The sequence below is a fragment of the Pleuronectes platessa genome, chromosome 8, assembly GCF_947347685.1.
Source record: "Pleuronectes platessa chromosome 8, fPlePla1.1, whole genome shotgun sequence".
Classification (NCBI taxonomy): Eukaryota; Metazoa; Chordata; class Actinopteri; order Pleuronectiformes; family Pleuronectidae; genus Pleuronectes; species Pleuronectes platessa.
Genome location: NC_070633.1, coordinates 29,260,871 through 29,286,258, shown reverse-complemented (window position 1 = coordinate 29,286,258; position 25,388 = coordinate 29,260,871). Strand labels below are relative to the sequence as shown.

Below are 25,388 nucleotides of genomic sequence, written 5' to 3'. Positions count from 1 at the left end.
GAGACAAGTCTTCACGACTAAAAGAGAAAATATTTCACTTATTTATTTACACGAGTTTCATTTATTGTTTTTGCTTCAACAGTTTTTAAAGGTTAATAAACATTAAACTAATTATTTGTTCTAAGGGAGAATGAAATGTTTAATATTCGATGCTCAGTTCTACTGAAAACCAAAGTGGGCGGCGGCATCAACACGTGAATGATTGTCAAAGGCACTTCCTGTTTAAAAACAAAGATCCCTTAGAAAATAACATGTTCTACATCTACACATCACAATGAAGCTGAGCTCTCTCCTGGAACAGCAGCTAGCATCACGTGCTGCCACTTAACAGTGAATATATAATGAGGACTGGGTCCAAGCTGTTCATCGTGATGATGGTGGTGAGTTCATATCATGAAGCTACAAACAAACAAATCTGTAACTTTAACAAGACGAATCAATTTGGTCTGTCAAAAGGTCAGAGGTCACATCCTGACTTTGGAGTTCAGTGATCTTATACAACCGTCCTTAAGAAAACCATAATGACCATTAACTTGGGATAACTGGCTCCGATTGGTTTTCGGACTCAGAGCGTCAGAATGCAAACTTTCTGCTTCAAGCTAAATAAGTAAAGCATCAGAAGACGCTTGAGAGGGTTAGTTGTGTCCTTTGGCCGGGTCGTCCATGTAGTAGACGTTGACCAGGTGCCGGTTCAGGTGCCGGCGGTACTCCCCCTCCAGAGGAAACGTGCGGTCACAGAAGATGCACAAGTGACTCTTGAGCTCCGTGGGTGTGGGGATCTCGTCCGTGGGCGTCTCTGGGTCGTTGGCCATCTTGCCGGACTGGGTGCCGGTGCCGTGGAGGCCGGAGTCGTCGCTGCCCTCCGAGGCGCTGTCGCTGATGTCACTTCCCCCTTCGTGGCTGCTGTGGATCCCCTCGTCATCCTCGGTGTCAGCGGGTTTGACTCTCTGGCTCGGAAGTACCAGAGAGGGCGGCGACGTGGGTTTGAGGAAGGTCGGCGCGGGGCGGGTTTCAGCTGGAGAGGGCGTGTCCTCGTCTGGGCTGCAGGTGTCCGACGCTTCCATTTCCTCTGAGGTTCGGTTCAGAGGCTTCTCCAGCACGGTTTCATCTGTTGGGTTCTTCTGCTTCTCAGGGCTGGGTTCTGTCGGGGGGGGCTCAGAATTCGTGGCGCCCGTTGGGGTTTCTGGTTGCGTGGAGGCTTCTGGAGCCTCAGTGGACGCACTGCTTGCTGATGTCATCATGTCTTCAGCTGAGTCCTCAGGTTGCTGAAGTCCTGGAACTCTCTTGCTGGACTTCCTTGTCATCTTGTGCTTTCCTGGTGCTGCCCCGTTGGACTTGTGCTGTGTGGGAGGGGCTTCATCTGCCTTGTTGGACTCCTCGGAAGCGGGTTCCGGCTGCAGCTTCTCAGCAGCTGAGGCTTTCAGTCGCCTGGTCTTGGACGGCGTCTCAGCCGAGCACTTCTGGGAAAGATCTAATGCCTCTCCCACTTTCCTCTTGGAAGTCTTTTCTTTCCTCTGGGGACTTTGTGGTTTCTGTTGAGCTTCTTCTTCATGTTCTGTAGTTTTCTCTGTTTTCTTCGATCCCAACTTCCTATGTTTATTGAAGCTCTTGTTCTCCTTTCCACTGCCATCATTCTTCTGTTCTTTTTCCCTCCCAGACTTCTCCTCATCTTTTACCACCTTTGTCCACACGACTCTTTCTTCCTTGGATCTTTGTTGGTCACTTTTCTCTGTCTCCTTTTGGTCTTTGAGGGATTTGGCTTCTGCTTGGTCCTGAACAGTCGGTTTCTCTGCCGGCAGCTTCTTAACTCGCCGCCTGGCCTTACTGTCTGTGTTTGAAGAAGCCATCGTCTGTGTTTCTTTAGCAGTTGTGTTGTCTGTATGTTTTTCGTTGACCTTCTCGTTTTTCTTCTGCCTTGTTGTGATTTTTCTCTCTGGCTCCATCTTGTCCTTTGTTTTCAGTGGCTTCTCTTTCTCGGACGTGATGTTGGATTTCTTCTGAGCCTTTTCTGCTGTTTCACTCTGCACAGAGTGGGCGGTGCTGGGCCTGCGGCTCTTTCTGATTGACAGATTGATTGGGCTCGAGTCCAGAGTCTCAGCCTCATTTCCAACATCCATGTCAGAATCCTCCTCAATGCCAGATGAACTGTCTGACTTGCTGGCTCTGGGGTCTGAGTTTGGCTCAACACTGTCAGGACCCAGCTTCTTGGCACGTAGTTTGACTTTGGAAACGTCCACGGAGACGTCGCACCCCGAGTGCCTGGACTTGATGTGGTACTGCAGGTTGCACTTCTTGGAGGCGGCGTATTTGCAGAGCGGACAAAGGAATTGACGAGGATTGAGGTGGAGCTCGACGTGCTTCTTGAAGTTGCTGCGGTCAGCGGTCTTGTAGTCGCAGTAGGGGCAGGAAAGAGGTTTGGGGCCGTTGTGGACCTGCCGGGCGTGGCGGGTCACCTCGTGCTGATTGGCTGCCAGGTAGTTACAGCTCTCACACTTGAACGGACGCTCACCTGCACACAAAGGATGAGATGTTATGAAACTTCAGCAGCCTGTAAGTCATACACAGTATTTCATGCAGCAGGTGAGTCTGATAGTCGCATCTGAGGTCTTTGTTTACTGCAAAGCTGGAATCATACTTCTCCATGTCAACTCCTACAGTTACCCAGAACTCCTCTCTGACAAAGGTTTGCAGAGATGTTTACATGAATCTTCAGAGAAGCATAATTCCATCTCAACACTAACTACAGGTGGAAAACCGACAGCCATCTTTGTTTGATTCCAAAACAGGTTCAAATGGTTTATTGTTGCTCAGCCAGTTGTTCTTTGTGTAGAAATAGTCACAGAACATGGGCGAGCGTTTTCTATAGAACTGGTTCCTGAATCAGACTCGGAACAAACTGCATCATTCTTCAATGACCAGATCTGAGACATGCAACGTTTGGTTCATGTTGATCACTAGTTAATATAAAACACTCATGTCCCTGTGTTGTTTTTTTTATTAAACCTACACAGTCCGGCCTGAGCTGAAATAAATGATCAGATTCTAATGTGTTGATCTATTCAGGCTTTATATTTAATCAGTTAATGTTTCTATGTTTTAAATCAGTGTGTTTATAACTTCAGACCATGATTATTAAAAACTGATCTGTAATCAGGACATGCAGCTTTCAGGTCGTCACCACAACACAACAGCACACAGAAAGTGACATCATGTAAAAGACTTTACCATCAATCCTCTGCTTCAGTGAGAGCAACACAAACACACAAGAGTCAACAGTGAGTGACAGGAACAACATCAACCAGTTAGTGGCAACAACACAACATCGGAAACAGTCGCCGATCATCTTTACAAACAGTCTCTGGTTGTTTTTATTTCCAGGAGGAATATTCTGACTGACCTGAGTGAGTCCTCATGTGTCGGGTCAGGTGAGTCTTCTGTGAACTGGAGTAGTCACAGTAGAGACACTGGAAGGGACGCACACCTGAACAACACACACATCACATGTTTACCTGGATCAAAATAAACTCATCACATCAAATCATTAAATCAACACAAAGCAGCAAACGGAGTCGGGACCAGTCTTCAGGTGATCGATCGCTTGATGCTGAGAGACTGATGCTCTCTGTGTAACGAGGCAGATCTGGAAACAGCTGCACTTTCTCACACATCAAAAAATGAAATATCAGCAAGGAATTCTACCGCAAATTTGAAAAAGAAATTGCCTGAATATATTAGTTACACGCAAAGGGAGAAAATAGGCTTCATTCTATGGGGAAAAAAAGATTTAAGTATGTGATGACCTGTCATAAATATGTTTTATAGCAACATCAACTTTGTGTCAATCAGTGATTTGAAGATTGTATTTGTGCTTTGGCAACACATTACAATAAAGTTTCCCACATTGAACAGAGCAGTTGAATGGCTCACCGGTGTGCGTGCGGATGTGTTGGATGTAGTTGCTCTTGCGGTCGGAGAAGTAGGAACACTGACTGCAGGTGTGCAGTTTGCTCGGGAAGTGGTTCCTCAGGTGCTTCCTCCAGTGGTACTGACTGACCGTGGTGTACGGACACAGCGTGCATTTAAACACCCTGGAGACAGACACACAGTCAGCAGACGTCCTCAAGCTCACACTCCAGGAGCTCCTCTTGGATAGAGCTTCTAGTTCTGGATCAGATCCTGAACCATCCCTTAGTTACAGGTCTAGACTGCTGGAGAACTCCCATCATGCACTGAGCTCTTCTCTCTGTTATCATATCTCTACACAGTCGTCAGAGCTGCTCAGCTGAGATAATGTATATTATGGTTTTGTGCTAAACAAGTGAAATAGAACTGAAGGTGCTCATTAGTGGCTGCAGTGGGACGTTACCTGTGGTCCTCGCCCTCCTTGTTGTGGTGTTTCAGGTGTGCGATGTAGTGGTCGTATCTGTTGGTGTTGTATCCGCAGCGTTCACACCTGATCAGCCCTTTGATGTCCCCTGTTGTGACCCCCGTCTCTCCGCTGCTGTCCCCCTCCCCGCCCGATGGCGGCTGGGAGTCGGGGTTCTCCTTGGCCTTGGCCTTGCTGCGCCCCTCCACCCGGTTCACCACCATCATCTTGCTGACGCTGTGGGTGCTGAGGTGCTCCACGAACTGCTGCTCGTTCTGAGCCTGGAAGTGACACGGCTTACAGTGGAACGGCTTCTTCTTCTTCGCCCCCTCGGTCACGGGGACAGGCCCGTCTTTAAGTCTGGCGACCTTCTGGGGTATTTTCTTTTCAGTGGGGGGGCAGGGCTGAGATCGGTGAGACAGGTCTTCAGCTTTTTCCCCATCATCCTCCTCTTCGTCTCCTGCATGGCTACCAGCGACGAGCGCGGCGTTGGGGGGGGCGGGAGACTCGGGGTACTCGATGATGCAGACCTCTCTGTGGTTCTGGTTGTCGTAGCTGTAGCTGCTTGGACAGGGAGTGGACACGGGTCGGTGTCAGAGAGGTTCACCACTCTCACACAAAGTGACCTTCAGCTCCCTTCTTTACATTTCAGCAGTAAAAAGTATCTTAATCTTTTTCTCAGGGTTCGTTTGGTTGCTTTTAATACTTTGAATTTACATTTATTTCCACATAAAGTTTTTACCATCCATTGAGTGGTATCGTGGTTTTCAGGTAAGCTTCGTCGAAAGGGAAACTTTTATTTTCTCACTTTGACACAGAACATTAACATATGGACCACACCTAACACATTCAATGAAATATGGAAAATTATGCGTGTTATGCTAAAAACTATTTATTTTTACTAAGTATTTTTAAAGTTGAAAACTTTGTTATATTTGTAGACATTAAGATATATTTGTAAAACAGATAAAACACACAACTCAAACAGTGGATGTGCTCCTTTAGACAAATCCCTGTCGTTACATCAACAGAGAGCGATTTGAACATTAACGCTCAAACTGTCACTCATGCTTTTTACTTGGTTGTGGTTTCATTTATTTTTGCCCAAAATTCAAACTATTAGCGTCTCTGCTGTTTCTCTCCCATGCTCTGCCCCCCCCCCCCCCCCCCCTCTAGTTTTTTCATTTTGTAATTTGAAGTTATATGAACATTAATCCGTTTTGACTTGGTCGGTCAAAAACTAGCTCAGAGTTTCCACGTGGCTCGGTGTCCACGCTACTTAATCGTCAACATTTAACAGAGGTTTACTCAAAGTTTACAAAAGATTATCCAAAGATTAACCCATGACTAACCAGAGATGATCCAGAGATTAATCAGGTCTGTAGACAATGAAAAGTAGAAATGGATGAGGTGAAGGTTAAGTTTGTGTAGCAGCAGAAGAGTCTCTGACCTGATGATGTTCTCGTCCTCGCTGTCGGAGTAGCTGCTTCCCACCGTCTTCAGCTCCATCATCTCCTTCTCATCCGCCGTGCTGCCGTCACAGCCGCCGCCCTCCCCGGCCGTCACCGCCGCCACGTTGGCCAGCATCACCAGCTGAGGGGCGGGCAGCGTGGTGAGACTCTGACCCTCCTCCATGACAGAGACCTCCACAGGAAACATCTCCTCCGAAAAGACCGTGTGAGCGGCCATGTTGACTCGCACTCGTCACCTCCACGGGACAGCTGTGTGTGGGAGGGTCAAAGGTCAAACTAGACACCTACAGCATCAGATATATTCTGATCAACCATCAATGACACAATCAGTGTGAAGACATTTCTATCAACAGAGGAAGAAAAGTTTTACACATCAGACGTCACAGCTGGAATCATCTAAAAACAACAACACTATCAAATTCACAATCATCAGTTTGTTTTCTCTCAATCAGCTGCTTCTGGATCCAGATCAGAAGAGACCTGGATCCAGATCAGAAGAGACCTGGATCCATCAGGGGCCAGAGAGACGCTCCAAACGTTTCACTCAAACTTTATGTGTCTGTGTGCAGGGAACAGTGTGTCTGTCGGCCATTTTGAAACAGCACCACAGCTCAGTCGACAGCGACACACACACACACACACACACAAACACACACACACACTAACTTAGCCTGATGACGAACAGTTAAACACATTAAAAAGGAAATTTAGTTAAAATAACAACAGAAATGACGTCAGTTTAAACTTTGAATCAGACAAACGCATTAAAGTAAATTAAGCAAATTCAGTTTGAATCCGGATTAAAACCCGATTAAATCCAATCCAGATGTGAGTTCACATTGAATCCAGAGTGAAAGTGAAGTTGTTAACATAAGTTAAATTAAATAATAAAAATAAAAGTGTAAGTACCGGGGTTGTGTGTGTTGTGTGTCCGCTGAAGTGACTCTAAGTACCGGGGTTGTGTGTGTCGTGTGTCCGCTGCAGTTACTCTAAGTACCGGGGTTGTGTGTCCGCTGAAGTTATTGCAAGAACCGGGGTTGTGTGTGTGTTGTGTGTCCGCTGAAGTGACTCTAGTACGGGGTTGTGTGTGTTGTGTGTCCGCGGTAGTCGGCCTCTGGGCGGGTACAGGAGTGTTAGCCATGGTCCTGATCAGCCCCGGACAGCGCCTCCATTTTACCCTGAACTCGAGACAACTTTCCGCCGCTCCGCTCCGGCTGCCCCGGGCCCAGAGCTCCACTGAGCCCCGGCACCTCTCCCCCAGCCCCGCACACACTCACCGGCTCCTCCGGGACGAACTTTCACCGAGTTCCGAGCACGTTTTCCGGCCTCGGGTTAGTTTTCTTCGACGAACAGCGCGGAGACAAAAGTGAAGAAGAAGTTTCCGCACATTCCTGCACAGCAGCTGACGTACGGCCGTGACGTCATCACGTCACCCTGTTCGCCGCCAGCTGCAAGTTTGTCTGGAAGTGAAATAACTGATTAAATCATCAATAACTGATTAAATTATCAATAACATCATCAACAACAGGTTAAATGATCAATAACATCATCAATAACTGATTAAATCATGAATAACATCATCAATAACAGGTTAAATGACCAATAACATCATCAATAACTGATTAAATCATGAATAACATCATCAATATCAGGTTAAATGACCAATAACATCATCAATAACTGATTAAATCATGAATAACATCATCAACAACAGGTTAAATGACCAATAACATCATCAATAACTGATTAAATCATGAATAACATCATCAATAACAAGTTAAATCATCAATAACACCATCAATAACTGATTAAATTATCAATAACATCATCAATAACTTATTAAATCATGAATACAATCATCAATAACTGATTAAATAATGAATAACATCATCAATAACAGGTTAAATGATCAATAGCATCATCAATAACTGATTAAATCATGAATAACATCATCAATAACAGGTTAAATGACCAATAACATCATCAATAACTGATTAAATCATGAATAACATCATCAATAACAAGTTAAATCATCAATAACACCATCAATAACTGATTAAATTATCAATAACATCATCAATAACTGATTAAATCATGAATACAATCATCAATAACTGATTAAATAATGAATAACATCATCAATAACAGGTTAAATGATCAATAGCATCATCAATAACTGATTAAATCATGAATAACATCATCAATAACTGATTAAATAATGAATAACATCATCAATAACAGGTTAAATGATCAATAACATCATCAATAACAGGTTAAATGATCAATAACATCATCAATAACTGATTAAATCATCAATAAAATCATCAACAACAGGTTAAATCATCAATAACTGATTAAATCATTTAGATCAAGCTTGTGGTTCCTGTCTTGGGTTAAGCTGCTGCACACTGGGGTAGTTGTGTGGCGAAGGGGGGGGGGGGGGGGGGGGGGGCGTTGAGCTGTAGCAGTTCTGAGGCATCAGGCAGAACGGACCCATCTCAGGACTCAATGTTCCCCTGTGTGTCAGAGACAAAGTGCTCGCACCAGTTATCTGGACATGGAAACCAGTTCACTGGTTAAAGAAGTAACCACTTCAGAAGTTCCCTCAGGTTGTCAGTCTGTAAAACCTGTTAAACACAGACTGCAGCTGCTCATGAACATCAACAGCAGCAGTGAGGAGCTCTGAGGCTTCCAGCTCAGAGTGCATGAGTTTGTTTATCAGACACCATGACATGCTTAAACAATAATAATAATGGTAATAATACTTTTTATTTATATAGCGCTTTTAAAAGGTACTCAGACGCTTAACATGGTAAAAAGATTGACAGATTTAACAATAACAACAAGGTAACATTAGAGCCGTTAACATAGTTATTTTACATTAAACAATTCCCGCACTGGGGAAATTTGCAATGTTACAGCAGCAGAAGACATCACATAAGTAGCATTCTGATAGCATCCAGTAATTGGGTGAAGGAACATAAAGAAGTACAAATAAACAACACTATATAGAAGAAATATAAATGGGATTAAACCGGTATATACAGTGTAAAGACAAATATTATGTGTTAAAGATAAAGATAAAGTAGCTTTATTGTCAATTTCTTAACATGTTCAGAACATACAAGGAATCGATAAGACGTTTCCCACTCTCCCACAGTGAAACATATAAAGTGCACAGGCACAACAGATAAGACAAGATAAGACAAGACATTTCCTGATACTAAGTAAACATACAGAATTTTTAGTACAGCAGCATAAAGTTCTCTTACGTTTAAACGTGGTGATTAAGTGATAAAAGTGCAAAGAGTACAAGAAGTACAAGAGACAGTTTGTTGCAGAGTCCTGAGTGGGTTTTTTTGGGGGGGGGGGGGGGGGGGATTTCAGCCTCCAGTCAGACTAGAGAATATGGCTGGGGGGAGTGAGGGGAGAGAATTTAGCTTCCTGACAGCTTGGTGTATGAAACATTTCCGAGTCTGGTGGTGCGGCAGCGGAGGGTTGAGGCTGAACAGACCGTGTGCGGGGGGGCTGGTGTCACTCAGGATCGAGGTGGCTTTCCGGGTGAGGCGGGTGGTGTAAGTGTCTTGCATGGAACGGAGTGGGGCACCAATGATCTTAGAGTATGTACAGCAAAAATAACCGTTTATTTTGCACAGAATTTAGTAGCGGGTTGTCTTACTGCTGCAGGAAGGAGCAACCTGCGCTACCTCTACATCAGTCTGTTGCTGAAGGAGCTGCCCAGTGATGTGATGGTGTCCTACAGGGGGTGGGACTGGTTGTCCATGAGAGAAGAGAGCTTCTCCTTCATCCTCCTCGGTTCAGTCTCTTCCTGTCAGCAGTTGAAATGCTGCTGCCCCGGCAAACCATTCCAAAGAAGATGGCAGATGCCACCACAGAGTCAAGAAACGTCTTCAGAGGCGCCCCTGCACTCCAAAGGACCTCATCTCCTGAGCAGACACAGTATGCACTGGCCTTTCTTAAAGAGTGCACTGGCATGATTGATCCAGTCCAGTTTGTTGTTCAGGTGAACACTCAGATACTTATATGAGGTCACTGACTCCATGTCCCTTCCCTGGATATTCAACAGTATCGAGGGAAGGGAGTCCTGCGTCAGTCCTCTGCCTCCCCAGCTGGTCTGTCGATGGTCTCAGGGAGCAGAGATGTTTTAGGACGAGCCGCCCCAGGGTATTCATAAGGATCAGATGTTAGTGTCACCAACCTGCAGCTGCTGAGGTCTTCTGGGTGCGGAGTCATGGCACCTATACTACGGGAGAGGCGGTGGACTAGTGGCAGAAAAATTGGACTATGGGCAGAAAATCTGACTGGATGGCCTCTGGTACGACTCCACGGAGTGACAACCAAATAAATCAACATACCTGAATGGACAACACCTGGATCTGTCCAAAAAAGTCCAAGAGGACTCTCCCTACCCCACTGTCTAAGTGCTCCTGAGCAAAGCACCTTACCCCCCCAACATCTGCTCCCCGGGCGCCGTGCATGGCTGCCCACTGCTCTGTGTGTCCTGCTGTGTTCACCACATCAAAAGCAGAGGACAAATTTCCCCCCATGTGCATGAGTGTGTCCGTGCACAGTGTGGGATTAATAAATGTATCTTGTATCTTGAAGGAGATCTTCCATAGCTGTTGTCATGTTGCTTTTTAGTCTTTTTAACATCAGCGTTCTGAATAAAAGTGGGGCTGCAGTAAAAAGAACTGAGATGTATAACAGCTAATAAAGATTAGAGCAGATGTTTCTGCAGGAGACTCACAGTGAGAGTGGGAGGAGGAGGTGGAGCATCATCCTCTTCCCCAACAATAGCCAGAGTGCAGGCTACATGTTGTAAGCATGTGTTAAGTAAAGTTGATGTTGAGGATTTTTAAGTTTTTGGTCTGGATCTGAATTGTACTGAAAATGATTTGATAGAATGAATGATTTGGAGCCTGACAGAGCATCACAGCTGGAAGCTCATGTCTTAGTGGATGTGTGGAGAAGGATGAGTGCTGATTAAAAACCCTACAAGTTAAATGACTGGGACTCTAGCATCAGTTAGAACTGAAGACGGGTGACGACACCATGATGGAGTCCGATCACTTTAGTTACTTTACATTTCATAGCAGGGAGGTCACCACATCACCCTGCTGACCCCAAACCTCTTTTCTAAAAGAAGCATCTTCAACCTGAGTCAGGACCAAACAATAATCCATCAATTTAAAATAATAATGAATGGCTTAGATCAATGATTGATAAACAGTTTGGCCAGTAAAGTGACGTCATAGTAAGTCACACGCGGCAACCACGCCTCTTCCTGTACCTATCCACACAGCTTCAACAACACGGAAACACATCAGCCTTCAGAATAAAAGTCCAAACACTTACATAGACTCATAAAGGGCACATGCTCTTATAAGGAGCTGTCACATGAACAGTCACTGATATCTACAGACTGTCGTAAAATGTCTCACTTGTTGTGTATCTTGTGTATTTCATTTATGGTTATTACAGTGAATGTCCCTCAGCTCCTCATCAGACCTAGTAGATAGTAACCCAGCAACAAGTGGGTTACATATCATGAAATAAAACAATAATAAAATAAATAGAATAAAATAATACATTTAAGAACTACAAACAACATAAAGCCACCAACAAAGCAGTGTCATGTATAAGTATATATATGTAATAACATTAGATAATAACCATGCTAACAATAATACAAGTACTAATAATGATATTAGCAATAATAATAATGGTGATTGTATTAGGGATATTTTTCACTAATGTGAAAAGAAAACGGAATTTTATTTTGTCATCAGCCCCCGGAAGTAAAGTAATTAATTTCGTGCCCCTGACAGTTGGTGTCCTCCGCAGTGACCGAGCCGAAGTTTCCCGAGTGAGTTCGGAACGACTCGTGTTGGTAGTGAAAGGTTGATCGTTGGAGTTTGTTCGAGTAAAGTCGATTCTTCTTGTTTGTTCGTCCTCTCCAGGTCGTCCCGGGGTCTCCAGCCGGTTTGAACGGGACCTGGTGCCGGGGACGCGGGGTTGAGGAGCGGCTGACCCGGTGGAGAGGTGAGCGGGACGAGCCGGAGCCCTGAGCCGCCTCTGGCTCGCGCTGCTCGGCGGCGTTATCTCACTTTGTCGTTAGAATCGAGCGGACGCAGAGTAAAATGGAGGCTGAGAGTTAACGGACGAGCTGCGGACCCTCCAAATCTGTTTCCTGCTTCCGGTGAACGCTCGCGGCTCCAGCTCCACCCTCCAGCCGCTCAGCATGTCCGGAGACCCCGCTAACTTCAGCCTCCTCCAGCGGACCTGTAAGCTGGTGGTGCTGCTGTGTCTCCTCCACATCTCCGTCTCCGTCGTCTTCTACGTTCGCTCTCTGGACATCCGGTCCGCCTTCGTCCAGAACCAGCAGTCCCACAATAATGTCACTGAGCGGAACCAGTTCCCATCCACCGGGGTCAACTCCAGAACCGGGCCGGACGATTACCCGAAAGACGAACCCGGGAAGGGCCAGCCGCAGCGGGGGGAGCAGGAGCCGTCGGTCCTGGAGCTCCAGCCGGAGAAGAAGCTTGAGAAATGCCCCGAGACGTCACCTCTGCTGGGTAAGACTGTCCAGGGTAACCCTAACCCTAACCCTAATCCTAAACCTAAACCTAAACCTAATCCTAATCCTAACCCTAATCCTAATCCTAAACCTAACCCTCCTCCGCTGCTTCACACCTTTACTGTGGAAAAACAGTGAAACAGTGGATCCACGACATGTGTGAGACAAAAGCTCTAAGGACAGGAACCTGACAAACAGACAAGGGAACAGACAAGGGAACAGACAAGGGAACAGACAGGGAACTCAGGGCGGAACACACAGTAGAACACACAGCGGAACACAGATAGCGGAACACACATTGGAACAGACAGGAACACACAGGGAACAGACAAGGGAACAGACAGGAACACACAGGGAACACACAGTAGAACACACAGCGGAACACAGATAGCGGAACAGACAGGAACAGACAAGGGAACAGACAGGAACACACAGGGAACACACATTGGAACAGACAAGGGAACAGACAAGGGAACAGACAGGGGAACAAACAGTGGAACACACAGTGGAACACAGGGGAACACAGAGTGGAACAGACAGTGGAACACACAAGGGAACACACAGTGGAACACACAGTGGAACACACAGTGGAACACACAGGGAACAGACAGGAACACACAGGGAACTCAGAGTGGAACACACAGGGAACACACAGGGAACAGACAGGGAACAGACAGGAACACACAGGGAACACACAGTGGAGCACACGGGAACAGACAGGGAACTCAGGGGGGAACAGACAGTGGAACACACATCGGAACACACAGTGGAACACACAGGGGAACAAACAGTGGAACACACAGTGGAACACACAGTGGAACATACAGGGGAACAAACAAGGGAACACACAGGGGAACACACAGTGGAACATACAGGGGAACAAACAGTGGAACACACAGTGGAACACACAGTGGAACATACAGGGGAACAAACAAGGGAACACACAGTGGAACACACAGTGGAACATACAGGGGAACAAACAAGGGAACACACAGGGGAACACACAGGGGAACACAGAGTGGAACACAGAGTGGAACACACAAGGGAACACACAGGGGAACACACAGTGGAACACACAGGGGAACACACAGGGGAACACACAGTGGAACACACAGGGGAACACACAGTGGAACACACAGGGGAACACACAGGGGAACACACAAGGGAACAGACAGGGGAACACAGAGTGGAACACACAGTGGAACACACAGGGAACACACAAGGGAACACACAAGGGAACACACAGGGGAACACACAGGGGAACACACAGTGGAACACACAGGGAACACACAAGGGAACACACAGGGAACACACAGGGGAACACACAGGGGAACACACAGGGGAACACAGAGTGGAACACAGAGTGGAACACACAGGGAACACACAAGGGAACACACAAGGGAACACACAGGGGAACACACAGGGGAACACACAGTGGAACACACAGGGAACACACAAGGGAACACACAGGGGAACACAGAGTGGAACACAGAGTGGAACACACAGGGAACACACAAGGGAACACACAAGGGAACACACAGGGGAACACACAGGGGAACACACAGTGGAACACACAGGGGAACACACAGGGGAACACACAGTGGAACACACAGGGAACACACAAGGGAACACACAGGGAACACACAGAGGAACATAAAAGGGAACAGACAGTGGTTAGATCTGAATACACACACTCAGGTCATAAGGTTCCTCGTCTGAGGAGAATCTAGATCTTTCAGAAACTCCTCAGAGGAGCTCCAAGGATCTGGTGGGTCTCTGAAGACCCTGGTCCTCCTCAGAGACTCGAACCCTCCACACCAGGCCCCAGGAGCAGGTCAGCTGTTCAGTGTTAGTTACTGAAAACTCGATTTAACCTGAAGTTAACTTGAGATAATCCTGAAGTTAACCTAATCAAATCTAATCTTACTCTTCGGGACAGACCTCTGGTCTGAAGTGGTCTCAGTGACCTGAAGTGAAGTTGTCTTAGTTTGACCAGTGATGTTTGTTTTTCTGACCGAGGTCCATGTTTTCTCAGCTGACGCATGCACAAACACATGCACACGCACAAACACATGCACACGCACAAACACATGCACACGCACCAACACATGCACACGCACCAACACATGCACACGCACCAACACATGCACACGCACAAACACATGCACACGCACCAACACATGCACACGCACAAACACATGCACACGCACAAACACATGCACACGCACAAACACATGCACATGCACACAACCCATTTTCAGACATGGTCTCCGGACACCATGTCTGTTTTTTCTCTGCTCAGACTCTTTCACAACAACAATCCCTCTCAGGACTCAGGTGGCTCTGCTGCAGAGATCATGTGATCCTGTTCACATCACATCAGCTGTTATCTTCCTCCGTGTCTTTTACGTGTGTGTCGGCACTTTTTCACCAGTAAGTTTTCATTTTTGCATCTGTCACATGAAAGAAGCCCCCCCTTCCCCCCCCAGTGTTTATGTTTCTCCACCGTGCAGTGTGTGTGTCTGAGTGTATTTAGCCATGTGATAGTTGTGTAGTCTGGAGCTAAAGAACCGATTACCTGTTGGACGTAGCTCAGGTGTTCACTGTGGTGCTGGTGTGTGTTCTCAGTGGGTCCCCTGAGGGTGGAGTTCACCACCTCCATCAGTCTGGAGCAGATAACGAAGAGCAACCCTAACCTGCGGCCGGGCGGACGCTTCAAACCCAAAGACTGCGAGGCGCTGCAGAAGGTCGCCATCATCATCCCGTTCCGCAACCGAGACGAGCACCTGAAGTACTGGCTCTACTACCTGCACCCCATCCTGCAGAGACAGCAGCTGGACTACGGAGTTTACGTTATCAACCAGGTACCTGCTTCACACTGAGCTGCTCTGGATTCTCTCTGGAGTGAGATGCAACGTGGACTTTCTCCTCCTGGCCTCCTGGTAGAAAGTCTGTAGAAATCTAGGAGAATTTTATGTGAGAACACAGCAGAGGGTCCCCTGCACCATGAGCGGGGGGGTGATGACGCCTCTACCTGCAGCTCATGTTTGGAAACAGATTTATTTAGCTGCAGCTAAACCGAGCGCTCTCCCCTGAAAAGGACAAGCTCCTCTGAAAGCCGCCTGAGCAATTTAGGGGGAGCTCAAAAAATCGTTTAAACTTTTTGTCCCTGATGATATTTATTTAGGTACATTAATATTCCAGAAATAAGAAAATAATAATAGTAAATTGTCAATGTTGAGTGTTTATTTACTAGTCAATTATAATTTTTTCAATGGTTATGGTTGTTCTCCTTTTATTATAAATATTTCTTTAGATTGTGTTGGAGGCAGGTAGACAGTCTGTGAGCAGGGGGCAGCTCTGCATCATTCAGGGAGTTTCACAGGTGATTACCTGTTCTGCAGAAACCAGTCAGCAGGCTGCAGATCAGATTTCATCACCTGACCTGGTTCTAAGGGCATCGTCTTGTTATTGGAACAGTATCGATGTGACTCAGAAACCTGATCTCCTGACAGCGGGAGCCCGGCCAGGGGGGGGCGAGGCGTCACACAGACGGAGCTTCTCCTGGTTCTGATGGTTCTCCTGGTTCTGATGGTTCTCCTGGTTCTGATGAGCTTGTGGTTGTGATGGTTCATGAAGAAGCCAATCACTGACTCTTTATGTAACCAGATCAAAAGTAACGGTGTCCATCTTTATTTACAGTGTCTGGTGACGCCTCATGCTTCTGCGATCACATGATCAACAGAGCATGCTAGATGAACACATCGGGTGATGTGGATGATCAGGATCAAGTTAGTCTTGATTCACTAAACCACCTGTGTTTGCTTCAGGTCTTGGTCACGTGATCAAGATGATTCAAACTACTTTAAACTCTTATTCTCTTAAAGTTTTCTTCTTCTTCGTCTTCTTACAGCTCTGTTTGTGTGTTTGTTTGTTTCTGACTCAGAGTTCTTCTCTCTCTTGTTTGTGTCCTTCCTCTTCCTCCTCCTCCGCCTCCTCCTCCTCACCCTGCTTCTCACACGACCACACCCCCCCTCCCTCCTCTTGCATGTTAGGCGTTTCTGACCAATGGCTGTGGTCACTGGAGACACTGGGACCCACCCCCTGCTGTGTCTCAGCCAATAGCAGCTGGAGTTGTCTGAGAGGTTCGCACTGGTAAACGTGCTTCTTTCTTCTTTTTCTTCTGCTTTAACTGTTTCTATGCGTTTCGACAGGATATGATCTGCAGTTTAACTTCCTGTCACACACGTTAACTGTGTGTTAACCACTGGTTAGCTGCACGTTCACTCCTAGTTAACAGCAAGTTAGGTGCACGTTAGCTGCACATGATACATGTTAACTGCAGTGTGATGTAAATCATGTCGGTCAGGTTACCAGCCCCAGACTGTGTGAACTCATCTTAACTAACCTCTCTTCATTTTATTAACTCAGAAACATGAACGTCTCCAAACGTTGGACGTCAGGCGTCGTAAGTCTGGTTCAAAATGAGACTTTAGAATCAAGTGAGAGGTTCAGGACCTGAACCTCAGGATCACACCTGGTCTTCACGCCTGCTTCTGGTCTGATCACATGTTCAGCTTTGAGTTCCTCTGCTCACATAAACACCTTGTTTCAAATCAAATAACATTGATTGGTTTAGTTCATGATGAAACTGCAGAGGTCTTCAGCTGAGAAGACCCAGAGCTGAACACTGGTGATCACAGCACCTGAACCAGGTGTGAACACCACCTGAACCAGGTGTGAACACCACCTCCGTCCTGAAGAAGGGAGCTCTGTCCTGAATATCACTTTATCATTTAGCTGTGGCCCTAGTGTGTGTGAAGGGCATCTTCTCTGTAATGCACATGTGGACGTGTCCCCATACTTCTGTCCTTTACCATGTTGGTGTGAGTTTATAGACTGCTTCCTCCTGATCTCAGATCTGTTTCCTCTCTCAGGAGGGAGTGGAGATCTTTAACCGGGCCAAGCTGCTGAACGTGGGCTACAACGAGGCTCTGAAGGAGTACGACTACGACTGTTTTGTCTTCAGTGACGTCGACCTGATCCCCATGGACGACCGCAACACCTACAGGTGCTTCAGCCAGCCGCGACACCTGTCGGTGTCCATGGACAAGTTTGGCTTCAGGTGAGTTGATGCCGATGACTTACTAAATGTCAGACCTCTCACCTGTGTAACGTCCCCTCTAGGGTTGGGTATCGCCACTGATTGATATCCTAATTCGATTCAATATGGATTCAGTTATATGATATTTCAGTGTAAAACACTTTTGCTTATATATGAAATAAATTTGAGATAATTGAAGCTGACAACTGAACATGGAAACCTCTAACTTGCTGCTGTGTTTAAAGTAATAACGTAGTTCTGTCATGATACCGATGTTGGATGATTACATTACATTACATTACATTACATTACATGTCATGTAGCTGACTCTTTTGTCCAAAGCGACTTTTGTACACTCAACATTTATGAGGAGCCACTTAGGGGAACAGGATCTTGCCAAGGACACTTCGGCATGCAGATGAGGAAGAGTGGGGTTTGAACCGGCAACCTTCATGTTGGAGAACGCCCGCTCTACCCCCTTGGCAACACCGCCCCATGATATAGTGTCTCATAAATGATTGTGATAAATGATATCATAATATATGTATATTTATTATATATGTCACAATTTTGAAACCATTTCTGACCCCTGATATATGATAATATTAATAGCCCTTTAAAATAGCGATGAACTTTGAATTTGAACCCTAAGTCTATTTGAAATAGAACATATATTTAAATAAATAAACAAATCATATATAAAATAAACAACAAACAACCATAACAATAAGTGGTGGGAGTCGGGTCACAGGTGAGTCGGGTTGAGTTTCAAGTTCGAGTTTCCCGAGTTTATTGTCATATGCACAATGATTACATCAAAGAAAGATGGATGGAGCTAAATACAGGGAAGTCCTTCCAAAAAGTCTGATGCAGTCTGCAAAGGACCTGAGACTGGGACGGAGGATCCTCGTCCAGCAGGACAGTGACCCTGACCACAGGGCCAGAGCCACAATGGAATGGTTTAGAGGAAAGCCTGTTCATCTCTTCAAATGGCCCAGTCGAAGCCCCGACCTAAATCCAATCGAGAATCTATAGCAAGACTTGAAAACTGCTGTTCACAGACGTCTCCATCCAATCACCAAGAAGAACGGACAAACATTTCCATCTCCAGATGTGCAAAGCTGGCAGAGACAAACCCAGAGGACTTGCAGCTGTAATTGAAGCGAAATGGGGGGGGGGGGGGGGGGGTACTTATGCATCCAACTGAAATCAACTTTCTTGTTGTCATTATTGTTTGTCTCACCAATATTTTGCACATTCAAAGTACTCTGCATGTGGGTGTTGTGGTATGGACAGGAGCTTGTTGGTCCACTGCTGCTTCCTGTTCACTTCCTGTCATGAGGGGAAAGGGTTTGTTCGGAAAGAGCTGATGGAGACACTCTGCCTGACTCCTCACTTCCTGTTTCCTGATCTCTCTCTCTCTCACACACACACACACACACACACACACACACACACACTCTGACCTGACTTCATTCTCAGTGTCTCAGAGAAAACATCTGAAACACACATCACATGATCAGTCAAGACGCAGTAGGACCAGGCAACATGGTGGAACTGTATTCACCGCTGGTAGTCGAGTCATATGACTGACAAGAACCAATCAGGAAGACAACGTTTGCGTCCTCGTTTACTAAGGTCTCAGGTTCTGTTAGTCCAGATTAAACCACATGGGCAGTAAACTGTGCCATAACAACTGCGTGTGTGTTTTTTTTAAGGCTGCCATATAACCAGTACTTTGGAGGAGTCTCATCTATGAGTAAAGAACAGTATCTGAAGATCAACGGCTTCCCTAACAACTACTGGGGCTGGGGAGGAGAAGACGATGACATCTACAACAGGTACAAATGTGCAACTGTCTGTTGGTCTGACTGACTGTCTGTCTGTCTGTCTGACTCTCTCTGCACTGAATGCTTTGGTGGTGCAGAGTGTGGTGAGCATGTGAGAGTTTGTGTTTTACTTTTTTTTTTTACTTCTATACTCTTATTTCTAACTGTGTTTGTGTATGATTGTGTAGTTGTATTGTTAGTGTGTCTGTGATTGTTTGGCGGTGAGTGAGCCGTGTTTTCTCGGGTCCTCTGGGTCCCTGTCTCTAATGGTCTACTCAGACCTGTTCGACAGGACGACTCAGAACTGAAGATTGAGATTCCTTTAGTGTCCACAGCCAGGCACTCCATGCTGAGGGGAAACTGAGCCCTGCTCTTTCCCATTCATGTGAACAGAACACACACAGTGACCACACGGAGCAGGGGCAGCTATGGAAAGCGCTTGGGGAGCTGCTGTTAGGGGAGTAAAGTGCCTTGCTCAGGGGCACTTAGACAGTGGGATAGGGAGAGTCCATCTGTCCTCTTGGACTTGAACAGATCCAGGTCTGGTCCATCCTCCGGGCCAGGTATGTTTGCCAGTCCGTGGCTTCAAACCAGCAAACTTCCAGTCTGATGTCCCTCTTTTCTAACCACTAGTCCACCGCCGCAAACTGGAGCTGGAGCTGGTCCGATCATCGGATCATTGGATTTCTGATTAATACTCCCACACACTCTAATGTGTTTGACGTGTTTGTGCCGTGTTTCAGGTTGGCGTCGAAAGGCATGTCCATCTCCAGGCCGAACAGCGAGGTGGGGAAATGTCGGATGATTCGACACGAAAGAGACAAACAGAACGATCCGAACCCTCAGAGGTAATGAGCCAATCAGCTGATCCCCGTGTGTGTCTGCTGTGGAACTGCAGTATACAAATGAAAGTGTTTAGATACTCATCAGCTGAATCAAACAAAGACCAAAGTAAACTTCAGTTCAGGTCCGAACCGATCGGCTGGTCCTCGGCTCGTCCACATCAGTTCACGTGTGTCGTGTTCTGACTTCAGATATAATCACTTTGTGTTTTCTCTTTCAGGTTCAACAGAATTGCTCACACCAGAGACACGATGCACAAAGACGGGATCAACTCTCTCTCCTACAAAGTGGTGAAACTAGACAAGTTGGAGCTGTTCACTAAAATCACAGTGGACGTGGGGAAGCCATGAGGCGGAGCAGGAGAGGTCATGTGACCAGCGACGATGCAGTGAAAACCATATGCTGACTTTAATCTGTGGCGTCTGCTCTGATGATCAGATGAGCTGGTCTCACTTTTTCTTTTCTTTTTTTTATTTTGCACGTTTGACAGAATGAGGCTTTGTGTTTATGTTTTCTCTGCCGGGCCTCATGACTCGTCTCTGATTGGCCGCTGACTTTAACCAACAGCTGCCTCCTGCGGTCGGTCCAACGCTGCTGCAACACATCCTTAACAAGCCTTTTATTTTGAAAATCTGACAATCAGAGCAGCAACAAGGGGCTGCTGGGTCACATGGTCCAGACATTTACTGGTGGGGGATTATGGGTAATAAAGCAGGTTAGGGTTAGTTAGGTGAGTTTAGATCTGGTCTGATCCTGGTTCTTTTGATCTGGATCAATCCCCCACATGTTGGTGTGAAGCAATCTGAACGTATGGTTCAGTTTACAGATGACTGGGCCTCATTTACTAACATATGCACAGAAATGTTCGTTCACTCCGCAGAGTACAAACAACTTATAATAAACAAATCCCAGATTCACGCGTCAAACCTTCATACGCCAGTTTAAGCACAGATCTGAACGCTCTGGTGGTAAATGAGGCCCAATGTCTCCAGTTCACTGGGATCCAGTTGAGATTTTTTCTTCTTGACTGAGTCATTGTCTAAACTTTAACGGAAACTTATCCAGGATCAGAAACAGGTTTATCCAGTAATTTGTGGAGCTAGTTTCACATCAGATCTAAACACAGTGAGTGTGTGTGTATGTTTCTTTTTTTAAAGTTATTCATAATCAGGTTTTGATTTGTGCTCAATTTATTTTATTCAACTCTTTCTCTTCACAAAAAGTTGTTCTTGAATCAGTTGTAGTTTTCTAGACCAGCTCCAGACCAGAACCTCAGCAGCTCCAGGTTCATTTCCAAGTCCAGGTCTGGAATCAGGTTCAGGTCTTGGTCAGTGTTGTATCTGCTGAAGATGTCGACAGTGAATCTGTGAAAAATCTAAAATCTATGTAGCTATTCTTCTTCAGGTGAGTGGCTGCAGCTGTAAATCTACCTTCAATATTGATTTATCGAGTGTTTGATTGACTGATTGATTGTATCTCTAAGTGTCCTTACAAGAGCTGTTGCAACCAAAGATTTAATTCAACATGAATGTGATCAGCTGTTTTCATCTCACTATTGATCAATCTGACAAACACACTGTGTGTGTGTGTGTTACAATGCATGTAAATATCTTGTTTGTTTCTATTTTGACCAAAAGTCTGTTCCTCTCTGGTCATTAAAATAAGGTTCATTAAAATCCATCTGATGGTTTTTGGATGAAGGTTCTTAAGTCATTCATTTTTCCATAAACTGATGGACAGAAGGAGCCAATCAGAAAGCAGATCACATTCTGAAGGGGATTTATTACAAATAAAATCAAGCGTTGATAAACTGCAGATGATTATTTATAATATATGACTTCAGTTGCTGGATCCTTACAATCCATCGGAGGAGGAGCTTCACGCGTGACTCATGAACCTCTTGTTCCCCTGGAGCAGTGACATCACAGCCTCTGTCATGTGATCCAGGAGCAGCTGATGACTCGTTTTTCATTCAAGCTACCATCAACAGAGTGAGCTGTGATTGGCTGTATGCTCAGATTAAGCCAATCACTGACCACTTTATTGAAGAATAAAGATCTTTAACTGTTGAGTGCTGAAATGAAACTGAGTTGTAGATTGATACACTTTATTCATTTCACAAAATAAAAAAAATACTTGTTCCTTTACACACAATAGCGTCACAACCTCCACAGGAGGATCAGACGTGGTCTACAGCGCCCCCTGCTGGACCCTCGTGAACAGCTCCCGTCTCTGCAGCGGCGTCATGCTCTCGCAGCTCTGCAGCAGGTTGGCGATGACGAGCGTCTGATGGACGCTGGAGGACCTGACCCACAGACGACCGTTCATCCCGATCACCAGCTCACACGGGAACAGCTGCTCCAGGTCGGACCGCACCTCGCTGTGGGGGGACAGCAGCCTGGGGGACGGACATGTTGGTTTGAATTATTACTGATGTGTGTCAGTGCAGCGTCGGTGATTCTCTATCACATCTTGTGACTGACCTTCTGACGAGTCCCAGAGAGACTCTGAACAACAGCCCGCCCCCTCCAAACACGCCCATCCCATTGGCTCGTCCCGAGCTGCCGATACACGCCAGCTCCGGCTCCATGTCCTTATTGGCTACGATGAACTGAGCGAAGACCAGGTCCCCCACCTGCACAGGTAAGACGAAGAACCATCAGTTCCTGGATTCTTGTTCAGATCCTCAGCGTCTCACCAGGACCTCGTCCTATCCTCAGCGTCTCACATGGACCTCCTCCTATCCTTGGTGTCTCATCTGGACTTCCTCCTATCCATAGTCTGACTTGGACCTCCTCCTATCCCCATTGCTCACCTGGCCCTTGTCCTATCCCCAGTGTCTCAGCTTGACCTCCTCCTGTCCCCAGTGTCTCAGCTGGACCTTCTCCTCCTCCTGTCCCCAGTGTCTCACATGGACCTCCTCCTGTCCCCAGTGTCGCAGCTGGACCTCCTCCTGTCCCCAGTGTCTCACATGGACCTCCTCCTGTCCTTAGTGTCTCACATGGACCTCCTCCTGTCCCCAGTGTCTGACATGGACCTCCTCCTGTCCTTAGTGTCTCACATGGACCTCCCCCTGTCCTCAGCGTCTGACTTGGACCTTCTCCTGTCCCCATTGCTCACCTGGCCCTTCTCCTGTCCCCAGTGTCTCAGCTTGACCTCCTCCTGTCCCCAGTGTCTCACATGGACCTCCTCCTGTCCTTAGTGTCTCACATGGACCTCCTCCTGTCCCTAGTGTCTCACATGGACCTCCCCCTGTCCCCAGTGTCTCACATGGACCTCCTCCTGTCCCCAGTGTCGCAGCTGGACCTCCCCCTGTCCCCAGTGTCTCACATGGACCTCCCCCTGTCCCCAGTGTCTCACATGGACCTCATCCTGTCCCCAGTGTCTCACATGGACCTCCCCCTGTCCCCAGTGTCTCACATGGACCTCCTCCTGTCCCCAGTGTCGCAGCTGGACCTCCCCCTGTCCCCAGTGTCTCACATGGACCTCCCCCTGTCCCCAGTGTCTCACATGGACCTCATCCTGTCCCCAGTGTCTCACATGGACCTCCTCCTGTCCCCAGTGTCTCACATGGACCTCCTCCTGTCCCCAGTGTCTCACATGGACCTCCTCCTGTCCCCAGTGTCTCACATGGACCTCCCCCTGTCCCCAGTGTCTCACATGGACCTCCTCCTGTCCCCAGTGTCTCACATGGACCTCCCCCTGTCCTTAGTGTCTCACATGGACCTCCTCCTGTCCCCAGTGTCTCACATGGACCTCCTCCTGTCCCCAGTGTCTCACATGGACCTCCTCCTGTCCCCAGTGTCTCACATGGACCTCCTCCTGTCCCCAGTGTCTCACATGGACCTCCCCCTGTCCCCAGTGTCTCACATGGACCTCCTCCTGTCCCCAGTGTCTCACATGGACCTCCTCCTGTCCCCAGTGTCTCACATGGACCTCCTCCTGTCCCCAGTGTCTCACATGGACCTCCCCCTGTCCCCAGTGTCTCACATGGACCTCCTCCTGTCCCCAGTGTCTCACATGGACCTCCTCCTGTCCCCAGTGTCTCACATGGACCTCCCCCTGTCCCCAGTGTCTCACATGGACCTCCTCCTGTCCCCAGTGTCTCACATGGACCTCCTCCTGTCCCCAGTGTCTCACATGGACCTCATCCTGTCCCCAGTGTCTCACATGGACCTCCCCCTGTCCCCAGTGTCTCACATGGACCTCCTCCTGTCCCCAGTGTCTCACATGGACCTCCCCCTGTCCTTAGTGTCTCACCTGGACGTTGGGTCGGTTCCTCTTCGTGGCCCCCTCAAACGCCAGGTAAGACAGAGACGCCTGTTCACTTCCACCGAAGTCGACCTTGAAGACGTCTCCTGACTTAACGGTGACGATGCCGATGACTGTCTCTCCTTTAGCAGGGACGTACTGTGGACAGAGGGACAAGGTGACTGAGTTAAACGGTTTGATTCACATAACCAGGTCTAACTGGCTCGGGCTCGGGCTCTGGTTCTGGTTCTGGTTCGGCGTGGAGCTCCTCACCCTCTTCTGCTGACAGTCCATCCAGAAGACGTTGGGCTGTTTATGGCGGAGGACCCCGCTCTTACACACCAGCAGCCGGTCGCCGCTCCGCCGCAGCCCCGGGCCACACAGCACCTTCTCCGGCCTGACGGGCTCCGTCAGAGAGATGGTGTCGTCCCCGTCATAGGAGAACTCGTCCCCCGGTAACAGAACCTCCCCGACCCGCCGCTTCAACGTGGACAACATTGCTGCGTGGAGCAGGAAGCGGGGCCGGAAATGAAGGTGACACACACACCGGAAACAAGGCGGCGGCCACAGAGGGACGGATAAAACAAGACGTGGTTCCAACATTGGTTCCGCTGATCTCTGGTTCTACGGTTCTACCTTAGGACGAGTTAATAAGCTACGAGGGCGAAGTACAATTACTCATGATTAATTTAAGATACATTTTAATGTAAGTTGTTTTCTCCTCGCCGTGTGAACAGCAGGTGGCGCCATGACTCCATCACGTTTCTTACCGTAACCCTTCTACACTAAACCAAACTTTAACTCTTCTAAACTAAACCAAACTTTAACTCTTCTAACCTAAACCAAACTTGAACTCTTCTAAACTAAACCAAACTTTAACCCTTCTAAACTAAACCAAACTTTCCCCCTTCTAAACTAAACAAAA

At 47.2% G+C, this 25,388-nt stretch overlaps 3 protein-coding genes across 4 annotated transcripts; 1 reads left to right on the top strand and 2 right to left on the bottom strand.

Moving 5' to 3' along the window:
* Nucleotides 1-27: 27 nt before the first annotated feature.
* Nucleotides 28-7,253, bottom strand: rest (RE1-silencing transcription factor). 2 transcript variants are annotated; one of them, XM_053428136.1, is made up of 6 exons: nt 7,116-7,253; nt 5,817-6,087; nt 4,367-4,930; nt 3,928-4,088; nt 3,398-3,481; nt 28-2,509 (listed from the first exon to the last, which is right to left on the bottom strand). In XM_053428136.1, exons 2-6 carry the CDS (start codon nt 6,053-6,055, stop codon nt 636-638), a joined length of 2,922 nt encoding a protein of 973 aa, XP_053284111.1. In that variant the 5' UTR covers nt 6,056-6,087; nt 7,116-7,253; the 3' UTR covers nt 28-635. The 2 variants fall into 2 exon arrangements, with proteins under 2 accessions (XP_053284111.1, XP_053284112.1); XM_053428137.1 differs by having other exon boundaries at nt 4,367-4,927.
* A 4,426-nt stretch (nt 7,254-11,679) lies between these two features.
* Nucleotides 11,680-21,908, top strand: b4galt1l (DP-Gal:betaGlcNAc beta 1,4- galactosyltransferase, polypeptide 1, like). Its single transcript, XM_053428140.1, has 6 exons — nt 11,680-12,434; nt 15,065-15,300; nt 17,374-17,561; nt 19,259-19,381; nt 20,113-20,217; nt 20,433-21,908. Exons 1-6 carry the CDS (start codon nt 12,101-12,103, stop codon nt 20,560-20,562), a joined length of 1,116 nt encoding a protein of 371 aa, XP_053284115.1. The 5' UTR covers nt 11,680-12,100; the 3' UTR covers nt 20,563-21,908.
* Nucleotides 20,988-25,140, bottom strand: exosc3 (exosome component 3). The gene is made up of 4 exons (XM_053428141.1): nt 24,737-25,140; nt 24,473-24,622; nt 22,696-22,847; nt 20,988-22,610 (listed from the first exon to the last, which is right to left on the bottom strand). The coding sequence occupies exons 1-4, from the start codon at nt 25,064-25,066 to the stop codon at nt 22,403-22,405; spliced, it is 840 nt and encodes a 279-aa protein (XP_053284116.1). The 5' UTR covers nt 25,067-25,140; the 3' UTR covers nt 20,988-22,402.
* Nucleotides 25,141-25,388: the final 248 nt, after the last annotated feature.

Coding starts and splice junctions, on each gene's coding strand:
- b4galt1l (XM_053428140.1), top strand. CDS start 12,101: ATGTCCGGAGACCCCGCTAACTTCAGCCTCCTCCAGCGGACCTGTAAG. Junction 12,435..15,064: donor CGAGACGTCACCTCTGCTGG/GTAAGACTGTCC, acceptor GTGTGTTCTCAG/TGGGTCCCCTGAGGGTGGAG. Junction 17,562..19,258: donor ATGGACAAGTTTGGCTTCAG/GTGAGTTGATGC, acceptor GTTTTTTTTAAG/GCTGCCATATAACCAGTACT.
- exosc3 (XM_053428141.1), bottom strand. CDS start 25,066: ATGTTGGAACCACGTCTTGTTTTATCCGTCCCTCTGTGGCCGCCGCCT. Junction 24,623..24,736: donor TGGACTGTCAGCAGAAGAGG/GTGAGGAGCTCC, acceptor CTCTGTCCACAG/TACGTCCCTGCTAAAGGAGA. Junction 22,848..24,472: donor GGAACCGACCCAACGTCCAG/GTGAGACACTAA, acceptor TTACCTGTGCAG/GTGGGGGACCTGGTCTTCGC.
- rest (XM_053428136.1), bottom strand. CDS start 6,055: ATGGCCGCTCACACGGTCTTTTCGGAGGAGATGTTTCCTGTGGAGGTC. Junction 4,931..5,816: donor GAGGACGAGAACATCATCAG/GTCAGAGACTCT, acceptor TCCCTGTCCAAG/CAGCTACAGCTACGACAACC. Junction 3,482..3,927: donor ACACATCCGCACGCACACCG/GTGAGCCATTCA, acceptor TGTGTTGTTCAG/GTGTGCGTCCCTTCCAGTGT.